General features: G+C 43.5%; 1 protein-coding gene across 44 annotated transcripts in view; it reads right to left on the bottom strand.

Annotated features, from left to right (window-relative positions):
* tnikb (TRAF2 and NCK interacting kinase b) overlaps window positions 1-24,086 on the bottom strand; it is an 85,389-nt gene that overhangs the window by 43,640 nt on the left and 17,663 nt on the right. For 37 of the 44 annotated variants that reach the window (XM_090199305.1, XM_090199308.1, XM_090199295.1 and 34 more), the window contains exons 1-2: window positions 18,514-18,985; window positions 7,558-7,623 (exon numbers count right to left, since the gene is read on the bottom strand). In XM_090199305.1, the coding sequence (XP_090055431.1) occupies window positions 7,558-7,623; window positions 18,514-18,570 (123 nt within the window). In that variant the 5' untranslated portion in view covers window positions 18,571-18,985. Of the gene's footprint in view, window positions 1-7,557; window positions 7,624-18,513; window positions 18,987-24,086 lie in introns of those variants that run through there. The other 7 variants (XM_090199283.1, XM_090199275.1, XM_090199294.1 and 4 more) reach the window with 2 other exon arrangements.

Raw genomic sequence — 24,086 nt, forward strand, 5'->3', positions numbered from 1 at the left:
AGAGACATAGAGAGAGACAGAGAGAGAGAGGGGGGGAGAGAGAGAGAGAGGGGGAGAGAGAGAGAGAGAGAGAGGGGGAGAGAGAGAGAGAGAGAGAGGGGGAGAGAGAGAGAGAGAGAGGGGGAGAGAGAGACAGAGGGGGAGAGAGAGACAGAGGGGGAGAGAGAGACAGAGGGGGAGAGAGAGACAGAGGGGGAGAGAGAGACAGAGGGGGAGAGAGAGGGAGAGAGAGAGAGAGAGAGAGAGAGAGAGAGAGGGAGAGAGAGAGACGGAGAGAGAGAGACGGAGAGAGAGAGACGGAGAGAGAGAGACGGAGAGAGAGAGAGAGAGAGAGAGAGAGAGAGAGGGGGAGAGAGAGACAGAGAGAGAGACATAGAGAGGGAGAGAGAGAGAGAGAGAGAGAGAGAGAGAGAGAGAGAGAGAGAGGGGGAGAGAGAGACATAGAGAGAGAGACATAGAGAGAGAGAGAGGGAGAGAGAGAGACGGAGAGAGAGAGAGACATAGAGAGAGAGGGAGAGAGAGAGACGGAGAGAGAGAGACGGAGAGAGAGAGACATAGAGAGACATAGAGAGAGAGAGACGGAGAGAGAGAGAGAGAGAGAGAGAGAGAGATGAGTATCTAAAATAAAGCAGTTTTACCAACAGTTCCATCATGTAACCGGTTTGTGTTTTAGTCCCAAAGCCACAGACTGTCACCCAGCTCTCAGCCTGAACAAGATGGCTGATTGACAGCAGGCCAGCACACACAGGACTGCTGCTGATGCCCACTGACAAGGCTCCATCTGTACACAGAGTGGACAAATCATTAGGAACACCTATTTCCATGACATAGCTTTCCCCTGGATTCACCTGGTCAGTCTATGATCTCTTTTTGATGTGTTGTTGATTTAACAAGTGACATCAGTGTAGATGAAGGGGAGAAGACTGGTTAAACAAGGATCTTTAAACCTTGAGACAATTGAGACATTGAATGCATACACAATCTGAGGTTGAATGGGCAAGACAAAATATTTAAGTGCCTTTGAATGGGGTATGGTAGTAGGTGCCAGGTGCACCCGGTTTGAGTGTGTAAAGAACTGCAATGTGCTGGGTTTTTCACACTCAACAGTTTCCTGTGTGTATCAAGAACTGTCCACCACCCAAAGGACATCCAGCCGAATTGACACATCTGTGGGAAGCATTAGAGTCAACATGGGCCAGAGTCCCTGTGGAATGCTTTCAACACCTTGTAGAGTCCATGCCCCAACGAATTGAGGCTGTTCTGAGGGCAAAAGGAAGTGCAAGTCAATATTAGGAAGGTGTTCTTAATGTTTTGTACACATAATGTAGCAGAGGTAGCTCCAGTAGGGAAGTTAAATAATACCCAAAACAGCAAGATGTAACATAAGATGAGGATTGAGTCAGCATGTGTCTGTGTAGAGTGGAAGAACTCACACATCACTGCTGTAACACACACAGATAATACAGTATGTTTCTCAGTATTGCATCAGACACACTGACTGTATTTGACAGGCAGAGAAGCTGAACCAGACTGTTCTATCCTTTCCCCTCTCTGCCCCCTCCTCTCTCGCTCTCTCTCATCTCGTTCAGACATGCTGTGAGACAGCTGACGACCCACAACTCCATTCTCCCCTACCAGGCCGACACAGACACACAGACACAGACACAGACAAACACAGAGACAGACAGACAGACACAGACACAGACATACAGACACAGACAGACAGACAGACAGACAGGACTCTGCTTGGTCCAGTTCTGTAGCTGACTGTTCTAAATGCTCTGGGCATACAGACTCACTCTCCCTTACACAACACCAGTGAAGCGAGGTCGCGAGCATGCACACGCACGCCAGAAAACAACACACTCTGAAACGGAAATGGAATGGCAGATATGCGGAAAGCCTATTACACACAGGAAGACAACACAAGATCAGGTGTAATTTCCTGGGAAGCTTGTAGCTTATGGTTCAGTGGGAGCAGATGGATGACAACTCTACATCCTGAGAAGCCCTTCACACTCGTAACCGTATACGGGGTGAAAAATGTGCAGATTTGGACACTGATAAGCTCCTAAATTGGAACGTAGTGGCTGTACAGTAACAAGCTGTACGTGACATCAGAGCTCTCTGTCTCCCCTTCACAGCTCTGTATGGGTTTCGACTGACAGCTGCTCTGAACTTGAGCACCACACGTGACAAGAAGTTGCCCCCATTCCTCCTGCTAATAGGGCAATGTTTTTGCAAAAAATAATAACGTCCGAGTGAGGGAGAGCTTTAAATTAAGAGGACTCGATGTAGATTGAAAGATGATGACTGTTTTGATGTCATACAAGCCAAAGGTCCATATCATAAAACTGGTGTAAAATACAGTGTCAACGCTATTGATCGCTATGCTTGATATGGAACAGTAACGGATGACCTGGCATTATACCCTGGGTTGTCCTGAACACAAGGAGCCTGTTTGTTGTATTGGGAAGAACATTTGGTGTGGACCACCCATCTGAATGCCCTCATCACTCCATCCCATGTGCACCAAAATGACCATCTGGCGTCTCTGAACTGCTTAGTGAAAGCCTAACACTAAGATTGTATGTTATCATTTAGCTATTAGCCATTTTGGCAATAGAATGATGCCCACCTGACCCAGATTGTGATTTTAAAAATGGACCGTTTTTAACACAACAGTAATTGTGTGATGGCCGGAGATGCAGGACTGTGTTCCACACAAAACAACTAAAAAGTATGCTCGCTCTAGTTCCTCAACGGCACAGTTAGGAGAACTCCAAGAGAACCTTATAGTTGAAGACTCTTCTTTGAGTCATAAAAGTGCATTGAAATGACTCAGGAACTTTCCAAACGTTGGAGAGGTGTGAGGCCACTTGAAGACCCCAGTTAGACCTCTCACTCAAACCCTTGTACATTTTTGGGGTCTTATGTAATGTATTCTGGGTATTTTCAGATTTTGTTATCAACAAATGCGGTGAAAAGTACAGTAAATCCAACAGTGTGATGTTTGGATTCTGTAAGAAACATTTAAATTTAACCCTATCCATATAGGCTACATCCCACAAATGTAAGTGGTTAAAACAATAGATATGGAAATATACACTGAGTCTACAAAACATTAAGAACACCTTCCTAATATTTAGTTGCACCTCCTTTTGCCCTCAGAACAGCCTCAATTTGTCGGGACATTGATTCTACAAGGTGTCTAAAGTGTGGCCCATGTTGACCCCAATGCTTCCCACAGTTGTGTCAAGTTGGCTGGGTGTCCTTTGGATGGTGGGCCATTCTTGATACACACAGGAAACTGTTGAGCGTGAAAAAAACAGCAGCGTTTCAGTTTGACACACAAACCGGTGCGCCTGGCACCTACTACCCTACCCCGTTCAACGCCACTTAGCTTTCGTCTTGCTCATTCACCTTCAATGGAACACATACACAATCTACGTCTCAAGGCTTTAAAATCTTTCTTTAATCCGTTTCCTCCACTTCCTCTACACTTATTGAAGTGTTTTTAACAAGTGAGGGATCATAGCTTTCACCTGGTCAGTATATGTCATGTCATGGAAAGAGCGGGTGTTCCTAATGTTTTGTCCACTCAGCGTAGAACAGATAAAACAATAGAAACATAGATATAGAAATAGATAAGAGAATGAATCTGATAGAATGACAATGAAGTGGTAAACAGATACAAACATCCTTCCTACTGTGTGTGTGTGTGTGTGTGTGTGTGTGTGTGCGTGCGTGCGTGACCCCCCTGAGTACGGTTACCTGCTTCCCTTACTGACAAGAACCCACACGCCAGTCAGAGAGAGAGAGAGATAGAAGGGGCTATGAGGCCTACAAAACAACACTCTTCTAGTGAAAAGCTAGATAACATGGAAACAAACAAGCCAACATCTTCACACTAACCACCTATCGCTGCCTGACTCCCTGTACAGTCCCCTGTCAAGTCACTGGCAGAGAGAGTTCACTGCAAACACATGAACCTGAGCCTTATCCAAAAACAACCCCTAACTCCAACCCCTGGTGTTTTCAATAGGCTTGTTAGTTGGTTAGCCTAACTTACATACCTAGCTACACTATATATACAAAAGTATGTGGACACGCCTTCAAATGAGGGGATATGGCTATTTCAGTCACACTGGTTGCTGACAATCGAGCACACAGCCATGCAATTTCCATAGACAAACATTGGCAGTAGAACGGGCTTACTGAAGAGCTCAGTGACTTTCAACGTGGCACCTTCATACCTTCAATACCACCTTTCCAACAAGTCAGTTCGTCAAATTTCTGTCCTGTTAGAGCTGCCCCGGTCAACTGTAAGTGCTGTTGAGAAGGGAAAATGTCTAGGAGCAACAATGGCTCAGCCACAAAGTGGTAGGCCACACAAGCTCACAGCGCGTAAAAATCTTCTGTCCTTGGTTGCAACACTCACTACCGAGTTCCAAACTGCCCCTGGAAGGAACATTAGCACAATAACTGTTCGTAGGAGATTCATGAAATGGGTTTCCATGGCCGAGCAGTCGCACACAAGCCTAAGATCACCATGTGCAATGGCAAGCGTCGGTTGGAGTGGTGTAAAGCTCACCGCCATTGGAGCAGTGGAAATGCCGTTTTCACTTCACCATCTGGCAGTCCAACTGATGAATCTGGGTTTGGCAGACGCCAGGAGAATGCTACCTGCCCAATGCATAGTGCCAACTGTAAAGTTTGGTGGAGGAGGAATAATGGTCTGGGGCTATTTTTTATGGTTCAGGCCCCTTAGTTCCAGTGAAGATAAATGTTAACACTACAGCATACAATGACATTCTAGATAATTCTGTGTTTCCAACTTTGTGGCAAAAGTTTGGGGAAGGCCCTTTCCTGTTTCAGCATGACAATGCCCCCATGCACAAAGCAAGGTCCATACAGCAATGATATGTCGACATCGGTGTGGAAGAACTTGACTGGCCTGCACAGAGGCCTGACCTCAACCCCATCGAACACCTTTGGGATGAATTGGAATCACCCATCATTAGTGCCCGAACTCACTAATGCTCATGGTTGAATGGAAGCAAGTCCTGGCAGCAATGTTCCAACATCTAGTGGAAAGATTTCCCTGACGAGTGGAGGCTGTGATAGCAGCGGGAGGGGGGGGGGGGGGGGGCTGCCAACTAATAACAACATATTTAGTTTTTCAGAATTGATTTGCCCTCAGTCAGTTTATGAAATATTGAACATCTAATTCTGACGTAAGACTCCAGAATCCTGGATAAATGATATACACTACCGGTCTAAAGTTTTAGAACACCTACTCATTCAATGTTTTCTTTATTTTTACTATTTTCTACATTGTAGAATAATAGTGAAAACATCACACTATGAAATAACACCTATGGAATCGTGTAGTAACCCAAAAAAGTGTTAAAGAAATCAAACTATATTTTATATTTGAGATTCTTCAAATAGCCCCCCTTTGCCTTGCAAGCTGATGTCTATCAGAGCAGAGAGAGATCATAGAAAGTGAATGTCATTCTCGTTCTTTGAGAGACACGCGCTTCTCACATGGCCACACGTTGGTCTCAAACATAGGTTGCAATGTTGCTCAAATCATAAGCTAGAAATCAACTTTTTTCACATTACGGGGAGAGAATAATTAACAATTTAGAGACAACTCGAATGAACTTTGATCTCTTTCATTTGAAGTTTTACATTGCAAAAAGTTAAAATAAAATGTTCATGACAGATACCGGATCTGGCCAAATAGATTCCGTAACTAAACAGTTCGAAAACAAAGTTACCGGATCCTGTTCCGGCAGTATCTGGCTCAAATTAAGCACTGCCGCCCAATCACCCACTGAGCACCGAACAACACCGGACGTCCATAGAATTTCGTCAGTTCAAATCTGAACCAATCATAGACGTCTGTTTCACAAGTTTGGAAAGCACACTCCCCAGTACAGAAGAGTACAGTAGATTTACAGTACAGAAAGTAGGAGTACAGGACCATGCCCCAGGACTACCTGACATGATGACTCCTTGCTGTCCCCAGTCCACCTGGCTGTGCTGCTGCTCCAGTTTCAACTGTTCTGCCTTATTATTATTCGACCATGCTGGTCATTTATGAACATTTGAACATCTTGGCCATGTTCTGTTATAATCTCCACCCGGCACAGCCAGAAGAGGACTGGCCATCCCACATATGCTCTCTCTAATTCTCTCTTTCTTTCTCTCTCTCGGAGGACCTGAGCCCTAGGACCATGCCCCAGGAATACCTGACATGATGACTCCTTGCTGTCCCCAGTCCACCTGACTGTGCTGCTGCTCCAGTTTCAACTATTCTGCCTTATTATTATTCGACCATGCTGGTCATTTATGAACATTTGAACATCTTGACCATGTTTTGTTATAATCTCCACCCGGCACAGCCAGAAGAGGACTGGCCACCCCACATAGCCTGGTTCCTCTCTAGGTTTCTTCCTAGGTTTTGGCCTTTCTAGGGAGTTCTTCCTAGCCACCGTGCTTCTACACCTGCATTGCTTGCTGTTTGGGGTTTTAAGCTGGGTTTCTGTACAGCACTTTGAGATATCAGCTGATGTACGAAGGGCTATATAAATAAATTTGATTTGATTTGATTTGAGTACAGTATAGGTCAGTAGAGTATAGTTCAGTACACTACAGTACAATGTACTGTATTGTAATGAACTCTACTGTACTTTACTAAACTATACTGTGATGCCCACACTTGTGAAACATAGACTTACTTCTATGTTTTGCAGTGAAGCTCATTAGAATAATTATTTGTGTGTGAATAATACCCAAACATGCAAAAAAGGATATTACATTTTTCTACCTTTGCTAGTCAGGATAGACAGGATGACATACATAATGATGCATTTCTGTACAGTTCAGGGAGCCATGATGTTATTCGCTGCGTCATTATTTTACAGAGTGTTAATCCACTTCCCTTACTGAATATATGTTTTTCTAACTCAAGGTGTCATGTCGTAGCCGACACCCCATTCTTTCTGCGAAAATCTTGTGATCTTAATTCTGAGTAGATATTTAACCGTTTTTGGAAAACTTGGTCACATTAAAAGCTCAGGGTGATTTTACAATCATTCTGTTACCAAACTTTACATCTGCACTGCTCTTCGAGTACATTCGTTTTTTTTGTAAAACTTTGTGGAAATTGTTCAAAGTAGTCTTTCTTCATATGGCTTGTTTAACTTTGAAATCAATGTGTTTTGTTTGGCATACATTTTAATGTGAGGAATAGAAGTCTCAGCGTCATTCTGTTACTGTGGAATTGCCTTACCCTTAATGTATATTGAATAGGTATGAAATACTAGCTGACAAGTGCCTGGGTTTAGGGGCTAGGGGTTGTTTCTGGGCTGTGCCCTGAAGTTTAAAAAATACATGTCAAAAAGTAATCAACTCTCTCCTCTCATTGGCAACTCGTTACAGTTCAAGGGAAGGTGACAGAGCTGACCTGCCTGTTTTCATGTGGGAGGAGTCATCAGGCACACTCCTGTCTGATAGGTTGAGTGTGTGGTGAGGGGTGTGTCTTACCTTGTAGACCTGACCGTAGGTTCCATTTCCCACCAACTCCACTAGTTCAAATATACCAGCTGGGTCCTGGAGAGAGAAATAGAAATAGGGAGAGAGAAATAGAGAGAGGGAGAGAGAGAAATACAAATAGGGAGACAGCAATAGAGAGAGAGAAAGGGAGAGAGAGCAAGAAAGAAATGGAGAGAGGGAGAGAAATAGAGAGAGGGGAGAAAGAGAGAGCAGTTAGTCAAGCATTGAAAGTATTTTCTCAAGAATTCAGACCCTCTGGAATCTGATCCCCCTCTACACACACAAGTGTATACGAGCAAACAGTAGCAGCACAGTAGGACAGAGATCTATAGCGGTACACTGTGACTCCATAGAATGTGTGAGTGAGTGAGTGAGTGAGTGAGTGAGTAGGGAATACTGGAGTTGAAATAAGCCACATGCTTCCATAGGGTAATTGCAAAAAAATCTAAGTTATTTTTTATTCAAGGTCGACCAGAAGCACTTTTAAACCTAGAACACTGCTCTAGAGACAGGCGGAGACCCACCACACACTCTCCCCTTCAACTAGCACCACCACGCACATCCATATCTTTTAACGTGTGTGTGTGTGTGTGTGAGAGTGAGAAAGAAAGGGGGAAGCATTAGTCATGGTTTGTGTGCGTATGTCTGTGCAAATATCAATATGAATATTGTGCTAATTTTCATGTCCTATACCACTCAAGTTATGGTGTCTCGAAGTTGATGAATGTATAGACCCCCTCATTTATTGATCCCTTCAGCGCTCTGTGTGTGTGTGTGTGTGTGTGTGTGTAGGCAGGGCAATATGGCCAAAATATCATATCAGCTTTTTTAAATGTTTTATTGGACAGTGTGACGTTATTTGACTGTATTTAATGTTTTTGAATAATAAAGGTTCTACATTTATGGGTAGTGACTGATCCTAAGGTACTTTATGAGTAGTGAGTGATCCTAAGGTACTTTATGAGTAGTGAGTGATCCTAAGGTACTTTATGGGTAGTGAGTGATCCTAAGGTACTTTATGGGTAGTGAGTGATCCTAAGGTACTTTATGAGTAGTGAGTGATCCTAAGGTACTTTATGAGTAGTGAGTGATCCTAAGGTACTTTATGAGTAGTGAGTGATCCTAAGGTACTTTATGAGTAGTGAGTGATCCTAAGGTACTTTATGAGTAGTGAGTGATCCTAAGGTACTTTATGAGTAGTGAGTGATCCTAAGGTACTTTATGAGTAGTGAGTGATCCTAAGGTACTTTATGGGTAGTGAGTGATCCTAAGGTACTTTATGAGTAGTGAGTGATCCTAAGGTACTTTATGAGTAGTGAGTGATCCTAAGGTACTTTATGAGTAGTGAGTTTGTGTGGACTCCCACTAAGGTACTTTATGAGTAGTGAGTGATCCTAAGGTACTTTATGAGTAGTGAGTGATCCTAAGGTACTTTATGGGTAGTGAGTGATCCTAAGGTACTTTATGAGTAGTGAGTGATCCTAAGGTACTTCATGAGTAGTGAGTTTGTGTGGACTCCCACTAAGGTACTGTATGAGTAGTGAGTGATCCTAAGGTACTTTATGAGTAGTGAGTGATCCTAAGGTACTTTATGAGTAGTGAGTGACCCTAAGGTACTTTATGAGTAGTGAGTGACCCTAAGGTACTTTATGAGTAGTGAGTGATCCTAAGGTACTTTATGAGTAGTGAGTGATCCTAAGGTACTTTATGGGTAGTGAGTGATCCTAAGGTACTTTATGAGTAGTGAGTGATCCTAAGGTACTTTATGAGTAGTGAGTGATCCTAAGGTACTTTATGGGTAGTGAGTGATCCTAAGGTACTTTGAGTAGTGAGTTTGTGTGGACTCCCACTAAGGTACTTTATGAGTAGTGAGTGACCCTAAGGTACTTTATGAGTAGTGAGTGATCCTAAGGTACTTTATGAGTAGTGAGTTTGTGTGGACTCCCACTAAGGTACTTTATGAGTAGTGAGTGATCCTAAGGTACTTTATGAGTAGTGAGTGATCCTAAGGTACTTTATGAGTAGTGAGTGATCCTAAGGTACTTTATGAGTAGTGAGTGATCCTAAGGTACTTTATGAGTAGTGAGTGATCCTAAGGTACTTTATGAGTAGTGAGTGATCCTAAGGTACTTTATGGGTAGTGAGTGATCCTAAGGTACTTTATGAGTAGTGAGTGATCCTAAGGTACTTTATGAGTAGTGAGTGATCCTAAGGTACTTTATGAGTAGTGAGTGATCCCAAGGTACTTTATGAGTAGTGAGTGACCCTAAGGTACTTTATGAGTAGTGAGTGACCCTAAGGTACTTTATGAGTAGTGAGTTTGTGTGGACTCCCACTAAGGTACTTTATGAGTACTGAGTGATCCTAAGGAACTTTGAGTAGTGAGTGATCCTAAGGTACTTTATGAGTAGTGAGTGATCCTAAGGTACTTTATGAGTAGTGAGTGATCCTAAGGTACTTTATGAGTAGTGAGTGATCCCTGGGTGGCAACACATCCATTCTAAGTGATTTCAATGAGTCTTTCTCCATTCTGATTGTTTTATACTGTTTAATTAGACTTCAACCCAAAACAATTTTCCGCATTTTCATCAATTTCTGCATTTCCTGCACTCATTGAGATGATTTTCACCCTGCCACATAGGGCTGCACGATATGGATAAACAATCTAGGCCTTATATTTAACCAAATGTTGCAATTCTGATTTTGACAGCAAAACTGTTGGAATCATGGAAATAGAATGATTATTCTAATTCTGTAGTTAGGGGCAGCAGGTAGCCTAGTGGCTAGTGTTGGGCCAGTAACCGAAAGGTTGCTAGGTCGAATCCCAAAGCTGACAAGGTAAAAACCTGTTGTTCTGCCCCTGAACAAGGCAGTTAACCCACTGCTCCTAGGCCGTCATTGTAAATAAGAATTTGTTCTTAACTGACTTGCCTAGTTAAATATAGGTTAAAAATATATATAAGTGGGCACTTTGAATACAGTGTTGCATTCATTAAAATGCCAGAGAGAAGTTATTGTGACAGGGTAGGAACCAAAGTGTTGATAAATGTTTCCTAGGTGACCCTATAAACTTTACCTACATTGAATGTTTTCTCTTAGCTACACTCCATGACTAAACGTATGTGGACACCTGCTCATTGAACATGTCATTTCAAAAACCATAGGCATTAATATGGAGTTGGTCCCCTTTTTGCTGCTATAACAGCCTCCACTCTCCTGGGAAGGCTTTCCACTAGATGTTGGAACATTGCTTCCATTCAGCCACAAGAGCATTAGTGAGGTCAGGCACTGATGTTGGGCGAAAAGGCCTTTAGGCTAGCAGTCTGCATTCCAATTCATCCCAAAGGTGTTCAATGGGGTTGAGGTCAGGGCTCTGTGCAGGCCAGTTAAGTTCTTCCACAACGATCTCAACAAATAATTTCTGCATGGACCTGGCTTTGTGCATGGGGGCATTGTCATGCTGAAACAGGAAAGGGCCTTCCCCAAACTGTTCCCACAAATTTAGAAGCACAGAATTGTCTAAAAAGTAATTGGATGCGGTAGTGTTAAAATTGGGGCCCAAACCATGAAAAACAACCCCAGACCATTTCATGAAGCTCCAGACGAACAGTTCTTGTGTTGGCGTTGCTTCCAGGGGCAGTTTGGTACTCGGTAGTGAGGTATGCGCTTCAGCACTCGGTGGTTCTGTTCTGTGAGCTTGTGTGGGCTACCCATTCGCGGCTGAGCTGTTAGATGTTTCCACTTCACAATTACAGCACTTGCAGTAGACCATGCAGCTCCAGCAGGGAAGAAATTTGACGAACTGACTTGTTGGAAAAGTGGCATCCTATGACGGTGCCGCGTTTAAAATCACTGAGCTCTTCAGTAAGTCCATTCAACTGTCTTTGGAGTTTGCATGGCTGTGTGCTCAATTTTATACACCTGTCAGCAACGTTTGTGGCCGAAATAGCAGAATCCACTAATTTGAAGGGGTGTCCACATACTTTTTAGTGTACTTCATGTAGGTAACATATTCATGCTTTGCATAATCCTCTTTGATTTAGAAGGTACTGTTGCACAAACAACATGCTGATTTAGTTCTACACCATCACTGATATTATCAGGCTGTATAGCTAATTACATTTCATCTGACTCATACCGCTGCTGCCCAACTTGCTTAGAAAAGACAACCTAGCTGTTTGCAGATGTAAGAAACCAACTAATTGTGTAACTATAGAACACTAAATGGATTTATATTAAGAAGCAAAGTGAAAACAGCATCGTTGTCATTAGGGATGCACAATATCTCGGTAAGCCGTATTGCATGCTCAAGAATGTGCTGGTTCTTGGCCTCACGGGTGGCGCAGTGGTCTAGGGCACTGCAGCGCTAGCTGTGCCACCAGAGACTCTGGGTTCGCTCCCAGGCTCTGTCGCAGCCGACCGGGAGGTCCGTGGGGCGACGCACAATTGGCCCAGCGTCGTCCGGGTTAGGGAGGGTTTGGCCGGTAGGGATATCCTTGTCTCATCGCGCACCAGCGACTCCTGTGGCGGGCCGGGCGCAGTGCACGCTAACTAAGGTTGCCAGGTGCGCAGTGTTTCCTCCGACACATTGGTGCGGCTGGCTTCCGGGTTGGATGCGTGCTGTGTTAAGAAGCAGTGCGGCTTGGTTGGGTTGTGTTTCAGAGGACGCATGGCTTTCGACCTTCGTCTCTCCCGAGCCCATATGGGAGTTGTAGCGATGAGGCAAGATCGTAATTACTAACAATTGGATACTGCGAAATTGGGGAGAAAAAGGGGGTACAATTTTTTTTAAATAAAATAAAAAGAATGTGCTGGTTCTCATACCGCTGCTGCCATTTCAATGTTTGAAACTTGGAAAATCCCCAAGAACAAAGTACACGCTGTGTTACGTGCATTATCACGTAGCATGACAAAGGCTTTGGAAGAATGCGGGGTCACCAGTTTGCCATGCATATCTGACACAGTGGCAACAGGTAGGAAGTTAGTGGGTCATTTTAAAACACACAGCTAGCATACAGCCGCTTGCAAGCAACAGAGGAGCAGCTTGGAGTGAAAACGAAAAGACGTTTCCACCAGATGGAACAGTACTTTTTATATGATGGAGAGCCTGCTGGAACAAAAACGAGTGCTTGGTGTGTACGCAGCCGACTATGAGTTACCTGTAACAATCAGTACAAACCAGTGGACTCATTGAAACCATGAACACACTCCTAGCTCCATTCGAACAACTGACTGGAGAAATAAGCTCGACAACTGTGTCTGCAGCAGACGTGATACCCTCTGTCATGGCATTGACACTCCTGCTCAACAAAACAGCAGACATGATACCCTCTGTCATGGCATTGAAACTCCTGCTCAACAAAACAGCAGACATGATACCCTCTGTCATGGCATTGAAACTCCTGCTCAACAAAACAGCAGACATGATACCCTCTGTCATGGCATTGACACTCCTGCTCAACAAAACAGCAGACATGATACCCTCTGTCATGGCATTGAAACTCCTGCTCAACAAAACAGCAGACATGATACCCTCTGTCATGGCATTGACACTCCTGCTCAACAAAACAGCAGACGTGATACCCTCTGTCATGGCATTGAAACTCCTGCTCAACAAAACAGCAGACGTGATACCCTCTGTCATGGCATTGACACTCCTGCTCAACAAAACAGCAGACGTGATACCCTCTGTCATGGCATTGACACTCCTGCTCAACAAAACAGCAGACGTGATACCCTCTGTCATGGCATTGAAACTCCTGCTCAACAAAACAGCAGACGTGATACCCTCTGTCATGGCATTGACACTCCTGCTCAACAAAACAGCAGACGTGATACCCTCTGTCATGGCATTGAAACTCCTGCTCAACAAAACAGCAGACGTGATACCCTCTGTCATGGCATTGAAACTCCTGCTCAACAAAACAGCAGACGTGATACCCTCTGTCAAGGCATTGAAACTCCTGCTCAACAAAACAGCAGATGTGATACCCTCTGTCATGGCATTAAAACTCCTGCTCAACAAAACAGCAGACATGATACCCTCTGTCATGGCATTGAAACTCCTGCTCAACAAAACAGCAGACATGATACCCTCTGTCATGGCATTGACACTCCTGCTCAACAAAACAGCAGACATGATACCCTCTGTCATGGCATTGAAACTCCTGCTCAACAAAACAGCAGACATGATACCCTCTGTCATGGCATTGAAACGCCAGCTCAACAGAACTGCCCACACAGTGTGGTAAACTTGGAAAAGTTCTCTAGTACAAGAGATTTGGTGGCATTCTCTCTGAGCCTCTTTACTGTGTGGCCAACATGCTCGATTCTAGGTGCAAGGACCGCTACTTCGATGCAGACAAGAAACAGAGTTTACGTGAAATGTTAGTGTAACAGTATAGCTTCCGTCCCTCTCCGCGCTCGAACCAGGGACCCTCTGCACACATCAATGACTGCCTCCCACGAAGCATCGTTACTAGAGGTCGACCGATTAATCGGAATGGCCGATTAATTAGGGCCGATTTCAAGTTTTCATAACAATCGGAAATCGGTATTTTTGGGCGCCGATTTCCGATTCTTTTTTTTACATTTTTTTAAATAATAATAATGTATACCTTTTATTTAACTAGGCAAGTCAGTTAAGAACACATTCTTATTTTCAATGACTGCCTAGGAACTGTGGGTTAACTGCCTTGTTCAGGGGCAGAACAACACATTTTCACCTTGTCAGCAGGTGAAATTGTGTCATTTCTCTTGCGTTCATTGCACGCAGAATCAGGGTATATGCAAGTTTGGGTTGCCTGGCTCATTGCGAACTAATTTGCCAGAATTTTATGTAATTATGACATAACATTGAAAGTTGTGCAATGTAACAAGAATATTTAGACTTAGGGATGGTTAATATTGCCTGCTAAACTGGATTAGTAGTTATAACTAGTGATTATGATAGTTTTTTATAAGATAAGTTTAATGCTAGCTAGCAATTTACCTTGTCTTCTACTGCATTCGCGTAACAGGCAGTCTCCTCGTGGAGTGCAATGGTTAGAGCATTGGACTAGTTAACTGTGCGGTTGCAAGATTGGAACCCAAGGTGAAAATGCCACCCGTTAGATGAAATACCGAATGGTTCCGTATTTCACTGAAATAATAAACGTTTTGTTTTCGAAATGATAGTTTCCGGATTCGACCATATTAATGACCTAAGGCTCGTATTTCTGTGTGTTATTATGTTATAATTAAGTCTGATTTGATAGAGCAGTCTGACTGAGCAGCAGCAGGCCTGTAATCATTCATTCAAACAGCACTTTAGTGCATTTTGCCAGCAGCTCTTCGCAAGCACAGCGCTGTTTATGACTTCAAGCCTACCAGCCTATTGGCTGGTGTAACCAATGTGAAATGGCTAGCTAGTTAGCTGGGTGTGCGCTAATATTGTTTCAAACATCACTCGCTTTTAGATTTGGTAGTTATTCCCCTTGCGCCGCAAGGGCCGCGGCTTTTGTGGAGCGATGGGTAACGCTGCTTCGATGGTGGCTGTTGTCGACGTGTTCCTGGTTCGAGCCCAGGTAGGGGCGAGGAGGGGGACGGAAGCTATACTGTTACACTGGCAATACTATAGTGCCTATAAGAACATCCAATAGTCAAAGGTATATGAAATACAAATGGTATAGAGAAAAATTGTCCTATAATTCCTATAATAACTACAACCTAAAACATCTTACCCTAGAATATTGAAGTCTCATGTTAAAATGAACCACCAGCTTTAATATGTTCTCATTTTCTGAGCAAGAAACTTAAACGTTAGCTTTTTTACATGGCACATATTGCACTTTTACTTTCTTCTCCAACACTTTGTTATTGCATTATTTAAACCAAATTGAACATGTTTCATTATTTATTTGAGGCTAAATTGATTTTATTTATGTTTTATATTAAGTTAAAATAGTTAATTACATTTTTTAAATATTGGTTATCTGAATCCTTTTTTTTGGCAAGAAAAATATCGGATATCGGCCAAAAATGTCATATCAGTGCATCCCCGCAAGTGTCTCTTGGTCGAGGAAAAACAAGTGAGCTCCTTGAGTGACAGGGGCGGGGCTAGTTATGTGTGGAAAGCAGCATGGAGCGAGAGATGACTCAAGTAAACTCTAAAAATGTACGTTATACACAACTTATCACATTTAACAAACCAAACATTCAAATAACTTTATAGAAGGTAAAGTAAAACTCAAACTGGTCCGTGCATTAATACCGGTATAGCCCTAGCTGGGTTCCAGACCTGGTGGACCACGGGGTGAATTTGGGCCATGGGTGGTTATGTTTTTATTTGGCCACCAAGTTTTTTGTTGAATTTCAATGTCGGACATAAAAAAAAACAGGAAATCAACTCCAAGTGATTTTTATTTGTCATATTTTCACAAGTATTCCCACCTATAATAGAGAGACCTAATCGTATACAAATGTAAGTAAGGTTTGAAATGATGTTTTAGTCAAATATCTGTTTGGGCTTCTTGCGGTCAATTTGTAGTCTACAAAATTATTTGTAATTATGTCCCGCCAGCCCAAACATCCGCTCAAGATTTTTTTTTTTTAAATGGTCCCGCAGCTGGATCTAGTTGAGCATCCCTGGTCACAACCGTAAGGCTCTCCAGAGGGTAGTGAGGTCTGCACAAGGCATCACTGGGGGCAAACTACCTGCCCTCCAGGACACCTACACCACCCGATGTCACAGGAAGGCCAAAAAGATCATCAAGGACAACAACCAGCCGAGCCACTGCTTGTTCACCACGCTATCATCCAGAAGGCGAGGTCAGTACAGGTGCATCAAAGCTGGGACCGAGTGACTGAAAAATAGCTTGTATCTCAAGGCCATCAGACTGTTAAACAGCCACCACTAACATTGAATGGCTGCTGCCAACATACTGACTCAACTCCAGCCACTTTAATAATGAAAAAATTTATGTAATAAATGTATCACTAGCCACTTTAAACAATGCAACTTTATATAATGTTTACATACCCTACATTACTCATCTCATATACTGTACTCTATACCATCTACTGCATCTTGCCTATGCCGTTCGGCCATCGCTCATCCATATATTTCTATGTACATATTCTCATTCATTCCTTTACACTTGTGTGTATAAGGTAGTTATTGTGAAATTGTTAGGTTAGATTACTTGTTAGATATTACCGCATGGTCGGAACTAGAAGCACAAGCATTTCGATACACTCACATTAACATCTGCTAGCCATGTGTATGTGACCAATAAAATGTGATTTGATTAGGGGAAGTGAGGGGAGACAGGAAAACGAAATCCTCCCCCATGGGCAGTGTGCTGCTCCCCAGCTCTCTGCATCTAGGTGACCTAATTTCCAGTCGCACCACAGATCTGGACGAAAGCTCAAGAGGCCAGCAGTGGAGGTAATAACTGTCATACATCTATTAGAGAGAGAGAGAAGAGCTGAGAAGCTGCAAATTGTTTAACTCCATTGAGAGGATGAATGGACGTGCCAGATTTCTACAATCCAGATACCGCAAATGTGTATGTATGTTTGCATAGCACGTGCATCATTCACAGCCATGTGACAAGAATGTAATCTAACACACATACATATATACATACATACATACAGACACACACACACACAGCCGCTCCTGCCTGTCATGTTGGGGCTTGAGCCTGCTGCTGCTGGTAAGATCCTGTTGCATAACGACCTGCCTGTAATGACTATGTAAGACTACAGAGGCTGTCAAAACACACAGCACAAAGAACAGTGGTCTTACATTTCCTTTGCTTGTGGGGGGGTGACAACTGTCTTAGAGCCCTCAAACTGAACTCGATCTCGAAGCCAATCCCACTGCTTTTCGTTGCTCCCGTCTAAACAGGGACCGATTTAGACCTGGGACACCAGATGGGTGCAATTAATGATCAGGTGGAACAGAAAAGCAGTAGGCTCCGGACCTCGTTGGGTATACCTGTCCTAGAGGACGCACACACATCAGAGTTCTGTGAGGTCAGTGACCTCACAAAAATCACATAACCAGTTTCTGCTGTTCTCTAATATAATTCAACTGTGTGTGATGCTGCGCGACAGACAGCTTAACATCTGCCACAAACACAGACAGAGGGGCCTATTAGACAGAAACACAGACAGACAGAGGGGCCTATTAGACACAAACACAGACAGACAGAGGGGCCTATTAGACACAAATACAGACAGACAGAGGGGCCTATTAGACAGAAACACAGACAGACAGAGGGGCCTATTAGACACAAATACAGACAGAGGGGCCTATTAGACAGAAACACAGACAGACAGAGGGGCCTATTAGACACAAACACAGACAGAGGGGCCTATTAGACACAAATACAGACAGAGGGGCCTATTAGACAAACACAGACAGACAGAGGGGCCTATTAGACAGAAACACAGACAGACAGAGGGGCCTATTAGACAGAAACACAGACAGACAGAGGGGTCTATTAGACAGAAACACAGACAGACAGAGGGGCCTATTAGACAGAAACACAGACGGACAGAGGGGCCTATTAGACACAAACACAGACAGACAGAGGGGCCTATTAGACAGAAACACAGACAGACAGAGGGGCCTATTAGACACCAACACAGACAGAGGGACATATTAGACAAACACAGGCCCAGGGTTCCATTACATCACGTTCCAGTTGTTGCGAGAAAAAGGCTTTCTGAGGTTGTAACGCGCGTGGGAGGGAGCTGAAACCCCAGCATACATCGGTTGATCTAAATCAATGATCTGATCAGCGGATGCATGGCAGGTAACGACGGATCGAAGACGCCAACCACAACCACACAGTCGGTGCAAAGAGGCAGTCGTTAACGGGGGATGGGGCAAGTGTTCGAGAAAACGTCTCATTCATACAGTGCCCGTTTTATCAGACACACACACACGCGCTTTACCCGTAGTGCTGACAGGTCTATCTCATCCAGACTCCGGGCCGGGGAGTCGCTCGCCATGATTCTCTCAAAATGGAAGCTTCCTCTCCGCTCATTTACCGAGGACAAACCCCCTCTCCCCTCCCTTATCCAGCTGTTAAAATCCCACGTTATATCCCTGTTGGCGTCCGTTAATAATAGTCCATAAACAATGGGTAATATATTCCGTTTTTCCGTTTGATCCCGGGGGAACGCGTCTCGAGACACCGAGGTGATCCAGGTCCTACATGCTGTATTCGGTGGCACGGGCCCCCTCCACCGGAGGATGGTGAAAAAAACACACTCCGCAAGAGAGCACAGCTGCGTACACGCTGTATACCCACACACAGTGAGAGAATGCAAAGCGCCCCGGAAAAGGGTTAGTCTCGCGCTCACGGGAGTGGCCTGGCTGCACGAGCAGCGGGCGGGTCTCCTGAAAACAGGGACGCCCACAATGTCACATGCACGCGTGTGTGGGACAGTTATGAAAAAGCCCCCTCCTCCACATGAAAGGTTTATTGTATCTTCAGTCTAAAGTTCCATAAAACGGATCATTTCCTTAGTCTTCTTATCTCTTTGTGTCTCCTGCTGCATCTCCACACATGTAGCTTATATATTTCATCATCAAGATCCTCCTCATCATCATTAATATCATCCTCAGCAGTAACAACAACATCACCACCAAGATCCTCCTCGTCATCATTAATATCATCCTCAGCAGTAACAACATCACCACCAAGATCCTCCTCGTCATCATTAATATCATCCTCAGCAGTAACAACATCACCACCAAGATCCTCCTGCTCATCATTAATATCATCCTCAGCAGTAACAACAACATCACCACTAAGATCCTCCTCATCATCATTAATATCATCCTCAGCAATAACAACAACATCACCACCAAGATCCTCCTGCTCATCATTAATATCATCCTCAGCAGTAACAACATCACCACCAAGATCCTCCTCATCATCATTAATATCATCCTCAGCAATAACAACAACATCACCACCAAGATCCTCCTCGTCATCATTAATATCATCCTCAGCAGTAACAACATCACCACCAAGATCCTCCTCGTCATCATTAATATCATCCTCAGCAGTAACAACATCACCACCAAGATCCTCCTCGTCATCATTAATATCATCCTCAGCAATAACAACATCACCACCAAGATCCTCCTCGTCATCATTAATATCATCCTCAGCAGTAACAACATCACCACCAAGATCCTCCTCGTCATCATTAATATCATCCTCAGCAATAACAACATCACCACCAAGATCCTCCTCGTCATCATTAATATCATCCTCAGCAGTAACAACATCACCATCAAGATCCTCCTCGCCATCATTAATATCATCCTCAGCAGTAACAACATCACCACCAAGATCCTCCTCATCATCATTAATATCATCCTCAGCAATAACAACAACATCACCACCAAGATCCTCCTCGTCATCATTAATATCATCCTCAGCAATAACAACAACATCACCACCAAGATCCTCCTCGTCATCATTAATATCATCCTCAGCAGTAACAACATCACCACCAAGATCCTCCTCATCATCATTAATATCATCCTCAGCAGTAACAACATCACCACCAAGATCCTCCTGCTCATCATTAATATCATCCTCAGCAATAACAACAACATCACCACCAAGATCCTCCTCGTCATCATTAATATCATCCTCAGCAGTAACAACATCACCACCAAGATCCTCCTCTTCATCATTAATATCATCCTCAGCAGTAACAACAACATCACCACCAAGATCCTCCTGCTCATCATTAATATCATCCTCAGCAGTAACAACATCACCACCAAGATCCTCCTCATCATCATTAATATCATCCTCAGCAATAACAACAACATCACCACCAAGATCCTCCTTGTCATCATTAATATCATCCTCAGCAGTAACAACATCACCACCAAGATCCTCCTCGTCATCATTAATATCATCCTCAGCAGTAACAACATCACCACCAAGATCCTCCTCGTCATCATTAATATCATCCTAAGCAGTAACATCACCACCAAGATCCTCCTCGTCATCATTAATATCATCCTCAGCAGTAACAACATCACCCCCAAGATCCTCCTCATCATCATTAATATCATCCTCAGCAGTAACAACAACATCACCACCAAGATCCTCCTGCTCATCATTAATATCATCCTCAGCAGTAACAACATCACCACCAAGATCCTCCTGCTCATCATTAATATCATCCTCAGCAATAACAACAACATCACCACCAAGATCCTCCTCGTCATCATTAATATCATCCTCAGCAATAACAACATCACCACCAAGATCCTCCTCGTCATCATTAATATCATCCTCAGCAGTAACAACATCACCACCAAGATCCTCCTCATCATCATCATTAATATCATCCTCAGCAGTAACAACAACATCTCCACCAAGATCCTCCTCCTCATCATTAATATCATCCTCAGCAATAACAACAACATCACCACCAAGATCCTCCTCATCATCATTAATATCATCCTCAGCAATAACAACAACATCACCACCAAGATCCTCCTCGTCATCATTAATATCATCCTCAGCAGTAACAACAACATCACCACCAAGATCCTCCTCGTCATCATTAATATCATCCTCAGCAGTAACATCACCACCAAGATCCTCCTCTTCATTATTAATATCATCCTCAGCAATAACAACAACATCACCACCAAGATCCTCCTCGTCATCATTAATATCATCCTCAGCAGTAACAACATCACCACCATCATCATCGCTCAACTTTTTAAAACTGTGTGTCTTGTATGCTGAAGAGTATTCCTGACTGCAAAACTAATTCTAGTGAAGATTTGAGTGTGTGATATGCACATGACAAACTGGTGTTCACTGTTGTGCATCATTGAAGCAGCATTAACCTGCTGACATATAGAATTGTTTTAACAAGGTCAGACCAAGGACCATGTACCTATTTGATTTAGATATAGCTTTTTTATAAGATAACAAATATTATTTGATGAAACAATGAATCTGGCCTGACTGCTAATAGCCCAGACGAACTCACTGACTAACAGATAAACACCATGGAACAACAGATAGTCCCGCCCCCCCCCAAAAAAAAGAATCAAAAAGATGTTTGTTCTGAAGTGTCTGCCCTATATCTGAGAGACACAGGAAAGATCAGGAAACTGCCCCCCTCCTCCCCAACGGCTTAGAATGTTATGGGTTAAAGAGGGAGGAACACTTAAAGTCTGTTTTTAGTCATACACACACACAAGGAGATGGACATTTCCAGCATTCTGGAAGAGTGACTGTAACAGGAGTGTGTGTGAATAAGTCAACTACTACATTTTTACATTTGACATTTTAGTCATAACCACATATCACAGTAAGTACATTTTTCTTCAGTAAAGTAGCTATCAGCAAAGTCAGAGCTAGTAGGGGGGAGAGTCTAGTACGCTGCTAGGTCACCTGTGGTACAAGTCAGTATTCCACATCCATGTCAGCTAGGTCACCTGTGATACAAGTCAGTATTCCACATCCATGTCAGCTAGGTCACCTGTGATACAAGTCAGTATTCCACATCCATCCATGTCAGCTAGGTCACCTGTGATACAAGTCAGTATTCCACATCCATGTCAGCTAGGTCACCTGTGATACAAGTCAGTATTCCACATCCATCCATGTCAGCTAGGTCACCTGTGATACAAGTCAGTATTCCACATCCATCCATGTCAGCTAGGTCACCTGTGATACAAGTCAGTATTCCACATCCATCCATGTCAGCTAGGTCACCTGTGGTACAAGTCAGTATTCCACATCCATCCATGTCAGCTAGGTCACCTGTGATACAAGTCAGTATTCCACATCCATCCATGTCAGCTAGGTCACCTGTGATACAAGTCAGTATTCCACATCCATCCATTTCAGCTAAGTCACCTGTGATACAAGTCAGTATTCCACATCCATCCATGTCTGAGGACATCGCGAGATAACGTGGAAACCGGCCACTAGGAGCAACAGTGAGCGCTCTTATCTTCACGTAGGTTTCGGTGTTTTGGATGGGCGTAAACATCGGTCTCTGATTTCAAAGTTTGCAAGTTCGAATTCAGTAATAGAAAGTTGCTTTTGATATTTTGGTTTTAAGCCGATCCCAAACCTTAACCCTTAAAATAACCATGCAGAGTTAATGCCTCACCTTAAGAATTAGACTTAATGCCTGAACTTAAACCTAACCTTAAACACACCGAAATTTGACATTTGAGAAACATGGGCGAATGTCTGATTCTGATATGACTGTGAGAGCTGGTAGGAAGTACTGGTGTTAGTTCACTGTGAATATCTGCAGTCCACACTGGTTGGGCATATGCGTCTGTGTGTCATGCATTTACACTGAGTGTACAAAACATTAGGAACACCCTCCTAATATTGACTTGCACCCCCTTTTGCCCTCAGAACAGTCTCAATTCGTCGGGACATGGACTCTACAAGGTGTCGGAAGCGTTCCACACGGATGCTGGCCCATGTTGAAAAACCCAGCAGCACAGCGGTTCTTGACACACTCAAACCGGTGCGCCTGGCACCTACTACCATACCCCGTTCAAAGGCACTTAAATATTCTGTCTTGCCTATTCACCCTCTGAATGGCACACATACACAATCCATGTCTCAAGGCTTAAAAATCCTTCATTAACCTGTCTCCCATCCTTCATCTACACTGATTGAAATAGATTTAACAGGTGACATCATTGAGGGATCATAGCTTTCACCTGGATTCACCTGGTCAGTCTGCCATGGAAAGAGCAGGTGTTCAAAATGTTTTGTCCCCAGTCAGAGTTATGTAATCTGGAGCATTCATTCAGATAGTAATGATTCATCTGTCGAACTGGGCAGGCAGACAAGAGGCGGAGAGGGAAAGAGATCAGGGCTGATTATACAGGTCTTGAGGGGATACTTGTTGAACTGTTCACCTCTGGGAAGAATAACTGGCCAGGTCATCAACTGACTCACTTGGTTCAATAAAGAAGAAATAGATCAATAATAGACAGGTAAATCAAATCTGTTTAATAGTTAACATCTCATCAACGCACATACAATTAAGTGTATGATAGTTCCTTATTTGGGATTTGTCACGTTCATCGTACCAATTATCGGACCTAGGTGCAGAGTGATAAGGTTTCCACCAGTTTATTAACGGAAACGCACAAAACAATAAAGAATGAACGAAACGTGAAGACAATGGACTGCTCACAGGCAACTACACATAAACAAGATCCCACAAACACAGGTGGGGAAATAACTACTTAAATATGATCCCCAATTAGAGACAACGATTACCAGCTGCCTCTAATTGGGAATCATACAAAACACCAACATAGAAAAAGAAACTAGAACACAACATAGACATAGATATACTAGATCACCCCCTAGTCATGCCCTGACCTACTACACCATAGAGAAACAATGGCTTTCTATGGTCAGGGCGTGACAGGATTTCTTATAAGGCATGAACAGTCTGTGCAAAACAGTGAGAGAGAGGGACACAGAGAG

This window comes from Oncorhynchus mykiss, chromosome 15, assembly GCF_057628025.1.
Source record: "Oncorhynchus mykiss isolate SJ-2025 chromosome 15, ASM5762802v1, whole genome shotgun sequence".
Taxonomy (NCBI): Eukaryota; Metazoa; Chordata; class Actinopteri; order Salmoniformes; family Salmonidae; genus Oncorhynchus; species Oncorhynchus mykiss.